General features: G+C 70.9%; 1 protein-coding gene across 16 annotated transcripts; it reads right to left on the reverse strand.

Moving 5' to 3' along the window:
• Positions 1 to 2,362: 2,362 nt before the first annotated feature.
• UCKL1 (uridine-cytidine kinase 1 like 1) lies at positions 2,363 to 13,541 on the reverse strand. Of its 16 annotated transcripts, XM_072801801.1 has the most exons (17): positions 11,733 to 11,992; positions 11,246 to 11,378; positions 8,699 to 8,889; positions 8,365 to 8,471; positions 8,102 to 8,272; positions 7,947 to 8,018; positions 6,965 to 7,154; positions 6,815 to 6,876; positions 6,131 to 6,147; positions 4,970 to 5,026; positions 3,599 to 3,697; positions 3,423 to 3,516; positions 3,269 to 3,331; positions 3,053 to 3,175; positions 2,851 to 2,958; positions 2,631 to 2,787; positions 2,363 to 2,553 (listed from the first exon to the last, which is right to left on the reverse strand). In XM_072801801.1, exons 4-17 carry the CDS (start codon positions 8,425 to 8,427, stop codon positions 2,474 to 2,476), a joined length of 1,356 nt encoding a protein of 451 aa, XP_072657902.1. In that variant the 5' UTR covers positions 8,428 to 8,471; positions 8,699 to 8,889; positions 11,246 to 11,378; positions 11,733 to 11,992; the 3' UTR covers positions 2,363 to 2,473. The 16 variants fall into 16 exon arrangements, with proteins under 16 accessions (XP_072657902.1, XP_072657890.1, XP_072657896.1 ...); XM_072801789.1 differs by lacking the exons at positions 11,246 to 11,378; positions 11,733 to 11,992 and adding an exon at positions 12,260 to 12,790; XM_072801795.1 differs by lacking the exon at positions 11,246 to 11,378 and having other exon boundaries at positions 8,699 to 8,886; positions 11,407 to 11,975.
• Positions 13,542 to 13,716: the final 175 nt, after the last annotated feature.

Genomic DNA, 13,716 nt, shown 5'->3' on the forward strand with positions numbered 1-13,716 from the left:
GCTGACCTGAGCACCCATGGGTGCTAAATGGGAGACCCCCAGCCCCTGGGTGTGACCCCTTGGGTCAGGGGCTGGGGCTTCTGTTCCTCCACCTTAACTCAGGACAAGGCACCAGTATTTTTTAAAAAGCAGCATAAAAATACTAAATCGTGTAAGCAGCGTGCAATAGACTCGCGTGGGTGTAGGAAATGGGAATCCTGTGACTGCGGGGACCTGCGCCCCCCTCCCTCCCCCTCCGCGGTTCTGGCCAGTGCTGCCCCTGCCTCCCAGGGACCCGGTGTCATCGTCATTTCCTTGCTCTGGAGTTTGCACAACGTCCGCCTGTTGCCTTCCATGTGGGTTTGCCGGGGTGACCCCACCCGCCGCCGGGTCAGCGGCCGCCCTGCGAAGGAGGGTGGCACAGGGCTGTGCCCGCAGCAGGTGCAGGCAGCTCAGGGGCCGCCCGGGCACCGCCCCCCGCCCCCCGGGGCCCCTCCCCACCGGGCAGACCGGTGCTCACGGGGAAATAGGGCCCCAGCTTTCCTGCTGGGCGTCCACGGTGGTGGGGGTGGGGAGCGGGGCGGGCTCTGGCGGGAGGGACCCGTGCCCAGCACCCGGGCTCCCGCGCGGCCTCTGCTCCACTCCGGGGTCGACCTGCACCCCTGCGCGCTCGCCCTCACGCGACCGGGGCTGGAGGGGTTGGAGGGTGCAGGGGAGACACGGGGAGGGGGGAGACGTGGGGGGAGACCCCGGAGGCTGGGGCCCGGCGCCCGCTCGCCCCCCAGCCCCCGCGGCTCTGGGCCTCCAGCGGGAAGCGCGGTGGGGAGCGGAGGAGCCCGGGCCGAGCGCCCCCGCGGCCCCGCCCCCAGCCCCCGGGGGCCCCACGGCCACGCCGCACGGTGCCCCCCCGCCCCCGCCCCGACTCACCGCGCAGCTTCCTCTGGCCGAGGCGCTGCCTGCCGGGGCGGACCGGGGCTGCGGTGCTGGGAGGGGGGGGTTGGGTTGGGGGGAGGGGGCGGCCCAGCCTCCCCTCCGGCGGGGCCAGGGCAGGGCCACGGACCGAGCCAGCGGCCGCCGCGGGGAAGGGGCGGCACCTCTCGGGCTGACGAACCTGAGACTGACCGCGGGGACACACTCTCAGGTTGGACAGTCCTGGAGGCGCCGCCCGGGCCCGCGGCGAGGCCGGTCAGTCCGGGAGCCTCCCGGGTCGGGGCCCCTCTGGATGAGCGCGGGGACTGCGGCTCCCTCGGCCGGTGCCCCACACTGTCCCTCGCACTGTCCCCGGCGCCGGCCCTGGACGGCAGTGTGGGCCCCCGAGCACTGGGCGCCGGGTCTTCCCTCGGGGAGGAGGCTGCGGGGTCGCCCGGGTCACCCGGCCCTGCCGTGACAGTGACCCGCACAAGGCCCACCCTACCCATGGCCCAGCGTCCCCAGGCGGCCTTGGGTGACCACAGCCTGAGGGGCGGCTCCTGTGCCCCAGGTCCCCTCTGCCCTTCAAGAACAGGGTGGAAGTTGCACCCCCAGCCCACGCGTGCGTCTGGACATGGGCCGAGCGCCACAGCACAGGACACTGTGGAGCGTGTGGGGGGAGCTGGGGGCCCAGCTGGACGCGGGAAGGCCACAGAGGAACGACCTACCGCTACCCCACCCCCGGAGCTGGGGAGCCCGGGCTGGGCTGCCAGGAGGGCGCCAGCAGCCTCCCCAACAGGGCCAGGCGGGGGCCCCAGCCAGTGGAGCCCGGGACATGGGGCCACTCACCTGCGTGGCCAGGAGCCCCTCCTGCTGACCTCCGGGCCCCCTCTCCATTCTCCTCCTGGTGCCATCCTGGTGCAGGACAGCCTCCTGCTCTATCTGCCCGCCTCTGACCTGCCCCCCCAGTGACTTCCTGTCCCCACCCCCACAACCAGCTTTTCCACGACATGGCCTTTTGGGGTTGGGCGGGGGTGGGGACACCAAGGAGACCCGCAGGGCAGGAAAGAGGCCAGAGACCGGCCTGACGTCGGAGGGGAGGGAGCCGGGGCCCAACAACCCAGTCCCGTGCCCGAGTGCGCCTGTGGTACCCCACCCAGGCAGGCTGGCCACTGAGGCCCCAAGCCACAAAGGCAGGGCTGGCGGCGCTGCCTGGCCCTCAGCACGGCTGCCCCTGATGCTGCCCCCTGATGCTGCCACCGATGCTGTGGCATCTCCCCTGCACCTGGCGGCTCCCCCCACGGCCACCCACACAGACTTCCGCCCTTCCCGGGCAGTGCACACACGTGGTGGGGCGGAGGCCCAGGCGGGAGCCACCCCAGGGCCCCAGCTCTGCACCCCCCAGTCTGACCGCGAGGCCGACCCTGCAGCCCGGATAAGGCTGGGAAGCCGCGGGGCAGCTGACCACGCTCGCTCGTTTTCCTAAACTTTACTTTATAAAATGTGTGGAGCAGGTTACAGCGTGAACATCCTTTTCAATCAAAGCAAGGACGTCTGTGCGGGCGAGGCCGGAGGCTCGCGGGAGCTAGCTGGTGGACGCCGCTTCCTCCTCGTCGCTGCCGTCGGGCGCCGCGTCCGTCCCAAAGTAGCGGTCACCGAAGTTACCTGGAGACAAGCAGGCCCCTGCGGTGGCGGCTCGGCCTGCAGGCCCCGCCCACCGCTGATGAGCGCCGCGGCCTCACCGATGCCCGGGATGATGCGGAACAGGTCGTTGACGCGCTTGTCCACGGCCGTGGTGATGATCCGCACTCGCGGGAACGCGTAGGCCACCGAGTGGACGCCCATCTCCGCCATGAGCAGCGACAGCAGGAAGATCTTGTCCTCAGGCACGTCGTGGTCCTGCGGGGCCGCCGGTGAGCCCCGCCCCGCCCCGCCCCGCCCCGCCCCCCGCGGCCCACTCACCAGCAGCACGCGCACCGCCATCATGGCCGCAGCGCCCGTGGACACGGTGCAGTCCATCAGGATCACGTGGTCGTCGCTGATGTCCTTGGGCAGCCGCAGGTAGTGGAGCTGCACGCGGCCAGGGTCACAGGCAGCCCGGAGCTGCCCTCGGGCCGCGCCCCCCCCCGGCCTCGGGCCCCCGCCCCCCCGGGCCTCGCCCCACCTCGGGCTCCCCGGTGTGCTGGTTGGTCTGGATGAGGATCGTGCCGATGCGCACGTCTTTGCACACGGCCCGCAGCGCCGGCTCCATGGTCTCACCCGCTCGCAGGATGGACACGCCCGTGATCTGCGGGGCAGGGGCGCGGGGCGTTGAGCGGCGCGGCGGGCTGGCCCGACCCCCACCGCCCCGGCTGCCCGCCCGCCCGCGCCCCACTGCTACCTGCTTCCCCGCGTAGCACTTGCCCGCGTAGTCCTGCCCCTGCGGGGTCTGCACGACGCAGTCCTGCGACGGAGGGCGGGGGCGCTCGTGAGCCGGGGAGCCGCCCCCGCCCCGCCCCGGCCCGGCCCGGCCCCCGCCCGCCCCCGCCCCGCACCTGGAAGGGCAGGAAGGAGAGCGCGTGCTCGATGAGCAGCCGCATCAGCCTCTTGGAGTAGAAGATGAACTCGTCGCGGCTGGTCTCCTTGTCCCTGCGGACGGCGGGGTTAGGCCGGGTGCGGGCCGCCGGGGCCACCTCGCCCCTCGCCCCTCGCCCCTCGCCAGGGCCCTCACCTGATGATGGTGTGCATGCCCCGCACCTGCGGCGTGCTCTTGAGGACACTCAGCGTCCGGGGCAGGGGGTGGCACTGGTGCGCCGAGGCCAGCGCGGCCCTGGGAACACAAACCGTGGGGACTCAAGAAGGGGGGGGTCTTCCCCCAGGGCCCCGTCCTCCCCCTCCGGACACTGACAGTGTAGGGGGCGCAGGTGACGGGGCCAGGGACGTGTGCAGGCGAGGGCCGCCGCCTCCCCGTGGCTGATCTGCGGGGCCCAACCCCCGAGTCGCCCCGCCAGGCGGGGGCGAGCAGAGCAGCTGACCCTCGGGTGGGGAAGCGCGGGGCTGCGGTGCGAGCCCCCTCCCAGCCCCGACCCCCTCCTGCGCGGGCTCGGGGACGGCAGACGGGGCCGCGCCGTGGGCCGGCGGGCGGGCGAGGGACTCGGCCCCAGGTCGTGTCTCTGGGCCACAGCTGAGCCTCAGAGCCAAGCCCCGCCCAGCCCCTCCCTCCGGATGACGCGCAGCCCCTCGGGGGACGCGGGCGAGTCTGCAGGCCCGCCCCGCCGCACCAGGCCTAGGGTGGGGGCGGGGCGGGGCCGAGCCGGGGAGGGGCGGGGCCCGGAGAGTAGAGAGGACTCAGGAGAGCAAAGGAGCGGGGCGGAGCCGGGGAGGGGCGGGGCGGAGCCGGGGAGAGGCGGAGCCAGGAGTAGAGAGGAGTCAGGAGAGCAGAGGGGCGGGGCGGAGCCGGGGAGGGGCGGGGCGGAGCCGGGGAGGGGCGGAGCCAGGAGTAGAGAGGAGTCAGGAGAGCAGAGGGGCGGGGCGGAGCCGGGGAGGGGCGGGGCGGAGCCGGGGAGAGGCGGAGCCAGGAGTAGAGAGGAGTCAGGAGAGCAGAGGGGCGGGGCCGAGCCGGGGAGGGGCGGGGCGGAGCCGGGGAGAGGCGGGGCCAGGAGTAGAGAGAAGTCAGGAGAGCAGAGGGGCGGGGCCAGGAGAGTAGAGAGAAGTCAGGAGAGCAGAGGGGCGGGGCGGAGCCGGGGAGGGGCGGGGTCAGGAGAGTAGAGGAGTCAGGAGAGCAGAGGGGTCAGGAGAGCAGAGGGGCGGGGCCGAGGAGAGAGGAGGAGCCAGGAGGGCAGAGGGGAGGAGCGGAGCTGGGGAGGGCGGGACCAAGCCGAGCCGGGAGAGGGAAAGCGCAGGAGCGAGCCGGGGACGGGGTGGGGCCGAGAAAAGGGCGGGGAGAGGGGGCGGGGCCGAGGGGGCGAGGCCAGGGAGGGCGGAGCCGAGCCGGGGGCGGTCAGCGCAGGAGCGAGCCGGGGCGGGGCCGAGCGGGGAAGGGAAGCGTAGGTGCGAGCCGGGGCGGGCGGGGCGTGGGGAGCAGCCCGCGCACACAGCGCACAGCACAGCACCGCGAGCAGCGCGCACTCTGTCCTCACATATCCCAGCGCAGCTTCCTCTACTCGCCAGGTGAAGAGTGTGTTCAGGGAGGGAACAGGGCAGGAAACCCAGGGGTTTACAAAGAGGAGGAAAAGAAGAGAAAAAGACCATTTAGCAAGGGAGCGGTCCCGGCGGCCAGCAGCCGGCCTGAGGGTTAGAAGAGGCAGGTGGCGGGGCGGCAGGGAGACCGAGGCTCTGCGCTCCGCCGCCGGGGCTCGGGAGGGAGGCCAGCAGCCCCCCGGCCACCCGCCTGCGCCCTGCGCGCCCGCAGCCGCCACCTCGGCCAGAGAAGGGAAGCAGCCCGCTGCGTTTAGGCCTTTTTCCAAGTTTGCGACCCTGGAAACTATTCCGGCCACGAAGGCTTCCAGAGGGCCTGACAGGGTAAGACCTGCAGGTGCCCGGGTCTGGAGGGGAGCCAGCGGGGACTCCTGCGAGGGCAGCAAGTGGCCCTGGAGGCACTCCCAGTGCAGCAGCTTCAAGGTCCCAAGCATGACCCGGAGGGTCTCTCTGTGCTTCCCGAGTCCAGAAAGCCCGGGCTAAAGGCAGGTCATTCGTGCTGGACACTGTGGGACGGGGGCTTCGTCCGTTCTCATGGGCCCCGGGTGCACTCGGAGCTCCTCCTGGTCCTCTGTGCCCTGGGTGCAGGGCCAGAGTGGGCAGGGGGCAGGGGGCTGGGGCCTCACCACCATCTGGGGGAGTCCAGACTGGACCCTCAGATCAGGCAAAGGACCCTCTGGCTGCTGAGGGACATGCCTGTGACCACTGACCTGGGCGGGGCCAGCAGTGCTGCTTCTGTGCCCTCTGGCGTCAGACCCCATGCAACCAGCCCCTGTTGGGGAGAGGCCTCCAGAGAGGTCTCACCAGTGTGGTCGGGGCACTGTGTGGTCCTGGGCAAGTCCCTTAACCTCTCTGTGCCTTAGTTTCCTCATCTGGCAGCAAAGACAGACAAAAGCAGCATGGGGGCCACCACACCATCCTTTCTGTTCCTGGGGCAGGGCTGCCACAGGGGATGGGCATGACAGGAGAGGACCCTCCCACCTGCCCAGGTGACAACCCAAATTCCGAGCTGCCAGCAGATGTTGGAAATGCCTCCGTCCGTGCAGACAGGTGTGGGAAGTCTTACCTGACACTGAGCTCACGCTGCGGCAGCGACACGGGGAGGCACAAGGGAATGGGGACGGCACGTCAGTGGCGGTAGCACCGCTCACCTCGCAGTCACCGGACAGCACCGCCGGTGGCCACTGTGCACCTTGGCCGGCCAGGCCACCCCACCCAGGAACGGACCGGCCACAGTCCCAAGGGTTAGTCCCAGGTGGCCGCTGACCACAGGAGGGAGCCTGTAACCTGGGCACTGTCTGGTCTGGGCAGTAAGAGCTGGGGCTCCTGGGGCTCCGCTCCTCAGACCTCAGGCCTCCAGCACCCCACCTTGATGCCTGCCCAGAGTGGAGGTGCCCTTGGCCAGCCCAGGGCACGTAACTTCAGCTTGAGGCATCCCTCTGGGAGTGCTCAGGATGTGGGGCTCAGCACTACAACCCAATGGCCCCCGAAGGCTTAGGAGGGACGGGAGTGTAGCCTTCCACTCAAGGCTCAGCTCAGCCCGGGAGGCTCCTCTGCACCCCTACTTCCTCAGGGAATCCAGCTGCCTCTGCCAGCACCAAGGGCCGGGGGCTGACCGAGCAGGGACATGGCAGGGGACAGCAGACACACAGGGGCTGCAGAGCAGGTGTCTGTGGGTGGTGATGGCAGGGGAGCAGGGAGTGGGGCCTGGTGGGCTACGGGGACCCGGGAACCTGGCCCGGGGGCTCACCTCCTCCAGCTGGCTGTGCATGTGCTGCACGATCAAGTCGATGGCCACCGTGTTCCCGCTCCCTGGGATGGGACAGGTTAGGAGGGTGACTTGGGTGACCAAGGCTCCACCTGCCCACGTTCCCAAGGGCAGGCAGCTCTGCAGGCTCACCCCAAGGCACCACGATGTCCGCCACGCGCATGGTGGGCTGGATGTACTGGTCAAAGGCAGGTTTGACAAACTTGTTATACTGTTTGATGACACCCTCGATGTCTCGGCCTCGCTCACTAATGTCCCGGCGCAGCCGCCGCACGAGGCGGATATCAGAGTCTGTGTCCACGAAGATCTTCATGTCCAGGAGCTAGATGGGGAGAGCAAGGTGCTGAGCAGGGTGCGGCACCAGCAGGGCCAGTGTGGATGACACGGGGACCAGCTCCTGCAAAGACCTCTGGCTTGGGCGCTGGCCTGGGAACAGACCAGGCCTTGGGGCACCTCGCAGGTCCAGCTGGCAGTGTGCACGGGGGTGGGGAAGCGTGTGGGGCCATGTACATGCTGGGGGGCTGCTGTCCAGCGGGGGACAGTGGCTGCAGAGGCAGGATGCACCTGGTGCCGTGACTGTGGGTCATCTGCCATCTGTGTGCCGTCACACGCGCTCCCAGGGACTGGGGACTCGTTCTCCCCCCACCACAGTTCTTGGGCTTAGTGAGTTCAGGTCTGGTCCTGAAGGTGCTCCTGGGGGGCTGCGCACTGCTGCATGGCTGCCAACAGGGTCCCCTGAGCCCGAGCCCAAACTCACTGGCCTCAGAACTACAGGGACCGGAGCACGGCTGGCTGTGGGCACAGGCCTTCCTCATGGACCTCGGTGGGGGCCGGAGGGGGGCCGCCCCCAGCAGGCCTGGCAGGAAGGACGGAGCTATGCACGCCCCCCCCCCCACCGAGGGCGTTTCCGTTCTCACTTCACCGAGCGTCCTTGACCCACTCTCCGGAGGGCAGCCCTGTATCCCCCAGTACCCGGCACCTGCACCACAGGGATGGGACAGGTGACCACGCGCCACAAGGGCAGAGCAAGTGGCTGGGCCTGGGTTAGAACGACAAGCGGAGCAGGGAGCTGAGTAGGGACGGGCGTCCCCGCGGCCGCAAGCCCTGCCCTCACCTCCAACAACGTCTTGTCAGCAAAGGCCATGATGCCCTCGAAGATGATGACGTTTGCACCGTAGAGGGTTTTCTGCAAGGGAACCGTGCAGTGTGTTGCCCGCCAGCCTGCCGCGCTCCCAGGCGGGCAGGCGCAGCCCGAGCCCACGGGCCTACCCAGTCCTTCTTCCGGCTGTGCGTGGTGAAGTCGTAGACGGGCACCTTCACGCTCTTGCCCTGTTTCAGCTTCTTGAGGGTGGACACGATGAGGTCAAAGTCAAAGGCGTCTGGGTGGTCAAAGTTGAAGTTGTTGTGGGCGGCCTGCTCCTGCTGCTGCGTGGTGAGCACCTGTGGGGGGAGCAGCGGGGGCTCTGTGGCCTCCAGGCGGGGGGCGGGGGGGCGGGGCAGGACCTCCCACCCGCGCAGGCCGTGCTCCCCACCTTGTAGAAGGAGTCCATGGACAGCAGGACCACCCAGGGCACGTCCAGGGCCTCGATGATCATCCGGGCCACGGTGGTCTTCCCCGAGGCGCTGCCACCGCCCAGGCCTGTGGCAAGGGGCAGAGAGGGCCGGAGCGGGCGGTGCGGCCGGCCCCCGGGACGGGCTCACGCTCTGCCCCGGCTGCAGGGCCAGCACTGCCTTCCAGCTGGGATGCCAGCCTCCGCCCCACGCTCCCCGGGGCGGGCAAGGCAGTCGCGTTAGTGGCAACGCCAGTCGGGTGTTCGGTGGCGGGGCCCGCCCGGCCCTGGCCTCCCGCCCACGAGCCTCGCTCACCAATGGCAAAAGCCTCCTTGGACTGCGTGCCGTGCTCGTTGTACCAGGGCGGCCGGCCGGCCGTGTAGATGGTGCGCTTGCTGGTGCGCAGCAGGGGGGGCTCAGACTTGCACTGGCTGGTGGTGCGCTTCCGGGGTGAGCGTCTGGCACCCACGGGTGGGAGGAGCCTGTCCAAGGATTCCGCGTTGCTGCTGCAGAGGAAGAGGACGCACTCGCCTCTGCCCAGGTCCGCTGGCTGCCCCCCCCCCCCCCCCCCCCGTGTCAGCCACGTGTCAGCTGGCGTGGCCGCGGGAAACCCCCCACCCCGCGGGCCGGGGAGCACACGAAAGCTCCTGCAGCCCCCTCACGGGGGGCGGGCCTGGGACTGTCACTGCCCGCAGCAGTGCGGGGGAGCGAACACTGGGGGAAAGGAGGAGTGCCGTCCGGGCTGGCTGCTGGCCCCTCGGGTGGGGGGGCACCCCACGGGCCGTCGGGACCCATCAGGGACTGCGCTCCGCCCCACGACACTCTCTGGAGAGCCCTGTTGTCTTGTCAGGGCCGACCCCTGCCACCCCGTGGGCTCTGGGACAGAGAGCGCTGGCAGGGCGGCTGAGAGGGCGGGGCGCAGGGCGCGGGGTGCAGTCCTGGGCTGGCAGGCCCGCAGGGGAGCCCTCGCTTCCGCCCTCCAGCACCCTGCAGGCAGAGAAGGCGCCAGTCCCAGGGGCCGGGGGCTGGAAAACCCAATCTGGGGAAGGGTTAGGACAGCAGCTGTGCCGCTCGTCCCCAGGTGGCACGCTGACTTCTCCGTCAGCTCCTGAGCAGCACGGTGTGACCGCTGGCTCAGGCCCCAAATCCCAGCAGTGACAGCTCTGGGGGGACTCGATGTGGCCGAGGGGCCACCTGGGGGCAGTGTCTGCTTGAGGCCTGCTCAGCGTCTGTGCTGACAACCTGGTCACCAAAGCCTGCTGTCAGGGTGGCCGCAGGGCCAAGACCCGCTCGGGGAACAGAGACGTGGGGCCGGCCAAAGGATCCCGGGCCTGCTCTGGGGCCTCAGGGCAGGAGGTGGCCCCGGCGGGCGGGAACAAAGTGTAGCGAGTCACGGGGACGCACTGGGCAAGTGGGTCCCTGCAAGAAGCTTCCTGCGACACGGCCTGGCCAGCACGCGGGCCCCGGGCCCCGTGACCACTGCTCCGGGGCTCGAATGGGAGCCTGACGACGCAGGAGAGCGTCCTCGAGGCCGGGGAGTCGGGAAAGCCGACAGCCACGGCGTGAGCCCACTCGTGCAACCAGCCGACACACACTGCTCAGTGCACACGCGGCCTATGTGCGTGGGGGGGCACAGACGGGCCAGGATCGCCCTGGGGACCGGGGTCAGGCCTTCCGCCCCGCTGCAACTCAGCAGCTCGGACCAAGCCGCGGCCCGTCTCCGGCCTGCCACCGCCATGGCCACCGGCAACGCCAGGACACGGGGTGCCCGGTGAGGGCCCCGGAAGTACCTTCCTGCCTGTGGAACAGCCTGGGCATCTGCACCTGCGGCGCGCCGGCCCTCCCGGCTGTGCGCCCGGAGCCAGGAGGACACTTGCTCACTCGAATGTCTGGGGGTACGAGGCAGTGGGGGGAACCAGCTAAAGCCAGAAGCACGACAGGTCGCAGCGGCGGTGGCGCGCTCGAGAGCCCCGAGGACAACGCAGACTCGGCCCAAGGGATGGACGGGCGGGGGTGGGGAGCTTGGAGGGAGCGCGGACCAAGAGGTGGCGGCCAGGACACGCGCCTCACACCGGGGGGCAGCGCCCACCCCCACCAGCCCCAGGGCTCCCAGGCGCTGCCTCCCCGCAGGTGGCAGATGGCCCAAGTGGGGACAGTGGAGCCGCCTGGCAGCTTCTCGGTGGCCCTGGAGGGGACGAGGGGCAGCCCAGCCCGTCCCCGTGCCTCCTGGGAGACAACCCTAGCGGACAACCCACTGCAAAGGAGGAGGGCCCACCACCGGCCGACCTCCTGACCTCCCGCGTGCACAGCCGGATGGGGAGCGGGGCGGGGGCGCAGGCCTGGCCCCGATGGCGCCCATCCCCCTGCTTCTCACCGCGGGGCAGGGGCCTGGCCTCTCCAGCAGGAAACTCTATTCCCTACCTGCGAACACCCCTTGTCCTACGAGGTAGTGACGGCCACCGCTGCCGGCGACCTCTGAGGCCCATGCTGCCAACGCCTGGGGCAGACACCGTCCCAGGGAAGAGTGCCCATGCGCCAGGAAAAGGGGAAAGTAGGCCAGAGAGAGCTTTGCCAGAAACCCGCCCCACGTGGGTCTGACCGGCCCCGGGGCGGGTGTGCAGCCAAGCCCGGCTCCACCGCCTTCTCCAAAGCCCCATCTCTCTCTGGGAACCAGGGACGAAGCCTCACTGTGACCTCAGCGCAAGCCTCACCCCATTTTCTCAGCGACACGACCCTGGAAATGGGAAGGTCACCCCAAAAATCTCCTTTCCCAGTCTACACGTGGACGGGGTGCTTCTCGCTACAGGGACAAAAAGTAATTTCAAGCCAACGGGTTCCGAGCCACCAGGGACAGAGACTCACCTGAAACAGAGAGCCCCACGCAAAACGAGTCCCTGCTCGCGGCCAGCCCTGCCTGGCCCCTCGAGGGCACCTACCCAGTCTCCTGACGTCTGCGAGCGGCCACGACACAGCAAAGGCAGTCGCCTCACCACAGCTGCGGGAGACACAGGCCTGCCACTCACCTGCCTTCCGCTCCAAGGGCCCAGCACCCCGAGATCCTGATGCCAGGGTAAGCTGGGGGGCTGCTCATGGCTGGGGCAGGGGATAGCGGACGGCAGGGCGAGCCCCGGAGTCTGCAGGAACATCCCCTGTGCCACTCAGACACACAGCGGCCCCCCAGGACCGCTCAGGAGCCGCCCCCCAGGGCTGGGAGGCCGCAGGGCAGGTGCGGAGCCGGTGCGGTCCGAGGAAGAACAGTGCTCGCTGGCGGCCTCCGGGGCCGAGGATCCAGGCATTAAGAGGATCACCCGGCGGGGCTGCGTGCGCTCCCGATATTAATAGCACTGACCCTGCCGAGAAGAACACTGCCGAGCGGCCCTGGCTGGCCCTGGCTGTCAACTGCCCCTCCTGGGCACTGGCTGCTGTCCCGCTGGCCCAGGCCTGGAAGGACCGCGGTGCACCCCTCCTAGAACTCCAGACCCCAGGCCTGCTTGGGACTGCAGAACCGACCCCCTCCTACCCACTCGTGGACAACAGGGAAATCAGAGTGTCTTGGGGCCCAGCGTCGCTGAGCCTCGGGGCTGAACCCTGCGTCACACCCCTGGCCCCAAGGTGCCTTCCAGAGGCGCAAACAGCAAACAAGCCTGACACTCGAGCCGCCCGCCCCGCCCCCACGGGGTAGGCTCGGTGCCCCAGCCAGGGCACGGCACGGGCCACTGTCCAGCAGCAGGAGGGAGGTGGGGCTCGGCCCGGGAATCTAGGCTGCAGCGTGCAAAGGGGTCTGCACTCCTTCAGCCCCTCCCTGGGCTCCTTTCCAGCTTTCCCCCTGACTTGGCTTTGAACCACACGGAGGCTCAGGGAAGGAGGCCCACACACCTGAGCGCAGGCACTCCTGGGAGCTGCCTCGGGAGCAGCCTCTCCTGGCCGCCCAGGTCACAAGGGCGTGTGCCCCCCAGTGCAGAGGCGCCTGGAGGGAGGGCCGAACCGCCCATCCCGGCTCACGAGAGCTCTTCTCTGCTGACCCCTGGCCTGGACCCCATGGTTCAGGGGCTGGTCCACGCTTCGGAGGCTGGTGCGGCCCTGGGCAGGCCTGCAGAGTCGGGCCTGCAGCACCAGGGCCTCCACTCGTACCCAACACCCTGCTCGGTTTAGGGAAGTTTGGTGGGTGAGCAAATGGGAGGCTAGACGGAGGCAGGCGGGGTTGACGGCTGGGGCCAGGCCCCGGGGATCCCGGACTGGCTCAGGCACGGAGGCAGCAGCAGCGCTCTCAGCCCACGAAGCACTGGCGGGCTGGGAGGCTACGGCCCCGGAGGGAGTGCCACGGGCTCGGGAGGCTCGCAGGGCCCCTTCCCAGCCTCCTGGTTCCTGCTGCTCCGGGCCCAGCCCGCCTCCTCCCTGTTCCCAAAGCTGCAGAGCCCGCCCGCCTGGGCCGCATCCGGAGGCTGCCCGGGGGCACCGCTAGCGCCCGTGCTCCCTCAAGGAGCCCCCGGTCCCCGAGCTCGCGGGCGGGCCCTCGAGGAGCACCGGGAGGCGACGGAAGGGGCGCAAACCGCTGGGCCGGGCCGCCCGGAGGGGAAGCAGCGGGCAGCGCGGCCGGGGGGCCTGGAGGCTCTGGGCCGGGGCGCACGGAGGCAGCGCTCGGGTCCCCGCCCGGGTGGAGCCCTCCGGCCTCGCTGAGGCGCCCCGGCGTGACCTGGGCGTGACCTGCGGCTCCCGGGGCGCTCGGGGTGCTGCGCGGGCAGGTGCGACCGTGCGGCCCCGCGCCCCCGAGACCCCGCGCGCGGCATTCCCGCCCCGAGGAGCCAGACCCGAGGGCGCGGGGAGGGGGGCCCGGCCCCCGCCCCGGCTCCCGCCCCGGCCCCCGCCCCGGCGCCCGCTGGGCCTCCCGGAGCCTCGGGGGGCGGCGCGACGGGGGCCGAGCCCGGGGTCCCGCCGCCGAGCCCGGGGCAGAGCGACTCGGCTCCCGGGAACCCGCCCCCCCGGGACGCGAGGGCGCGTGCGCAGCCCCAGCCCCTGCTCGCCGCGCCTACCAGTCCTCGCGCGCGGGCTCGCTCCTGTCCGCCGGCCGGTCGGGCCCGTCTCCGGCGGCGGGCGGCGGCGGCGGCGGCGGCGGCGGCGGCGAGCGGGGCGCGTCCGCGGAGGCTGGGGGCGCCGCCATGGAGCTCGGAGGCCTGGGCGCGGGGCGCGGGCCGCGGGCCGCGGAGCTGCGGGCGGCCGCACGGGGCCCCGGGAGCCGTAGTTCCGGGCTCGGCGCCGCGCACGGCCGGCGCGCGCCCGCGAACTACAAGTCCCAGGAGGCCGTGCGGCCGCGCATGCCGGGACTCGTAGTCCGG

The sequence above is a fragment of the Canis lupus genome, chromosome 26, assembly GCF_048164855.1.
Source record: "Canis lupus baileyi chromosome 26, mCanLup2.hap1, whole genome shotgun sequence".
NCBI classification, from domain to species: Eukaryota; Metazoa; Chordata; class Mammalia; order Carnivora; family Canidae; genus Canis; species Canis lupus.

Bases quoted from the DNA above. Each gene is read 5' to 3' on its own strand.
- UCKL1 (XM_072801786.1), bottom strand. From the start codon at position 11,040: ATGGGGCTTTGGAGAAGGCGGTGGAGCCGGGCTTGGCTGCACACCCGC. The intron at 2,959-3,052 runs GTGGGGCGAGGC...GGCCGCGTGCAG, and splicing joins AGCACACCGGGGAGCCCGAG to CTCCACTACCTGCGGCTGCC. The intron at 2,788-2,850 runs GTGAGTGGGCCG...GCGGCCCCGCAG, and splicing joins TGGCGGTGCGCGTGCTGCTG to GACCACGACGTGCCTGAGGA.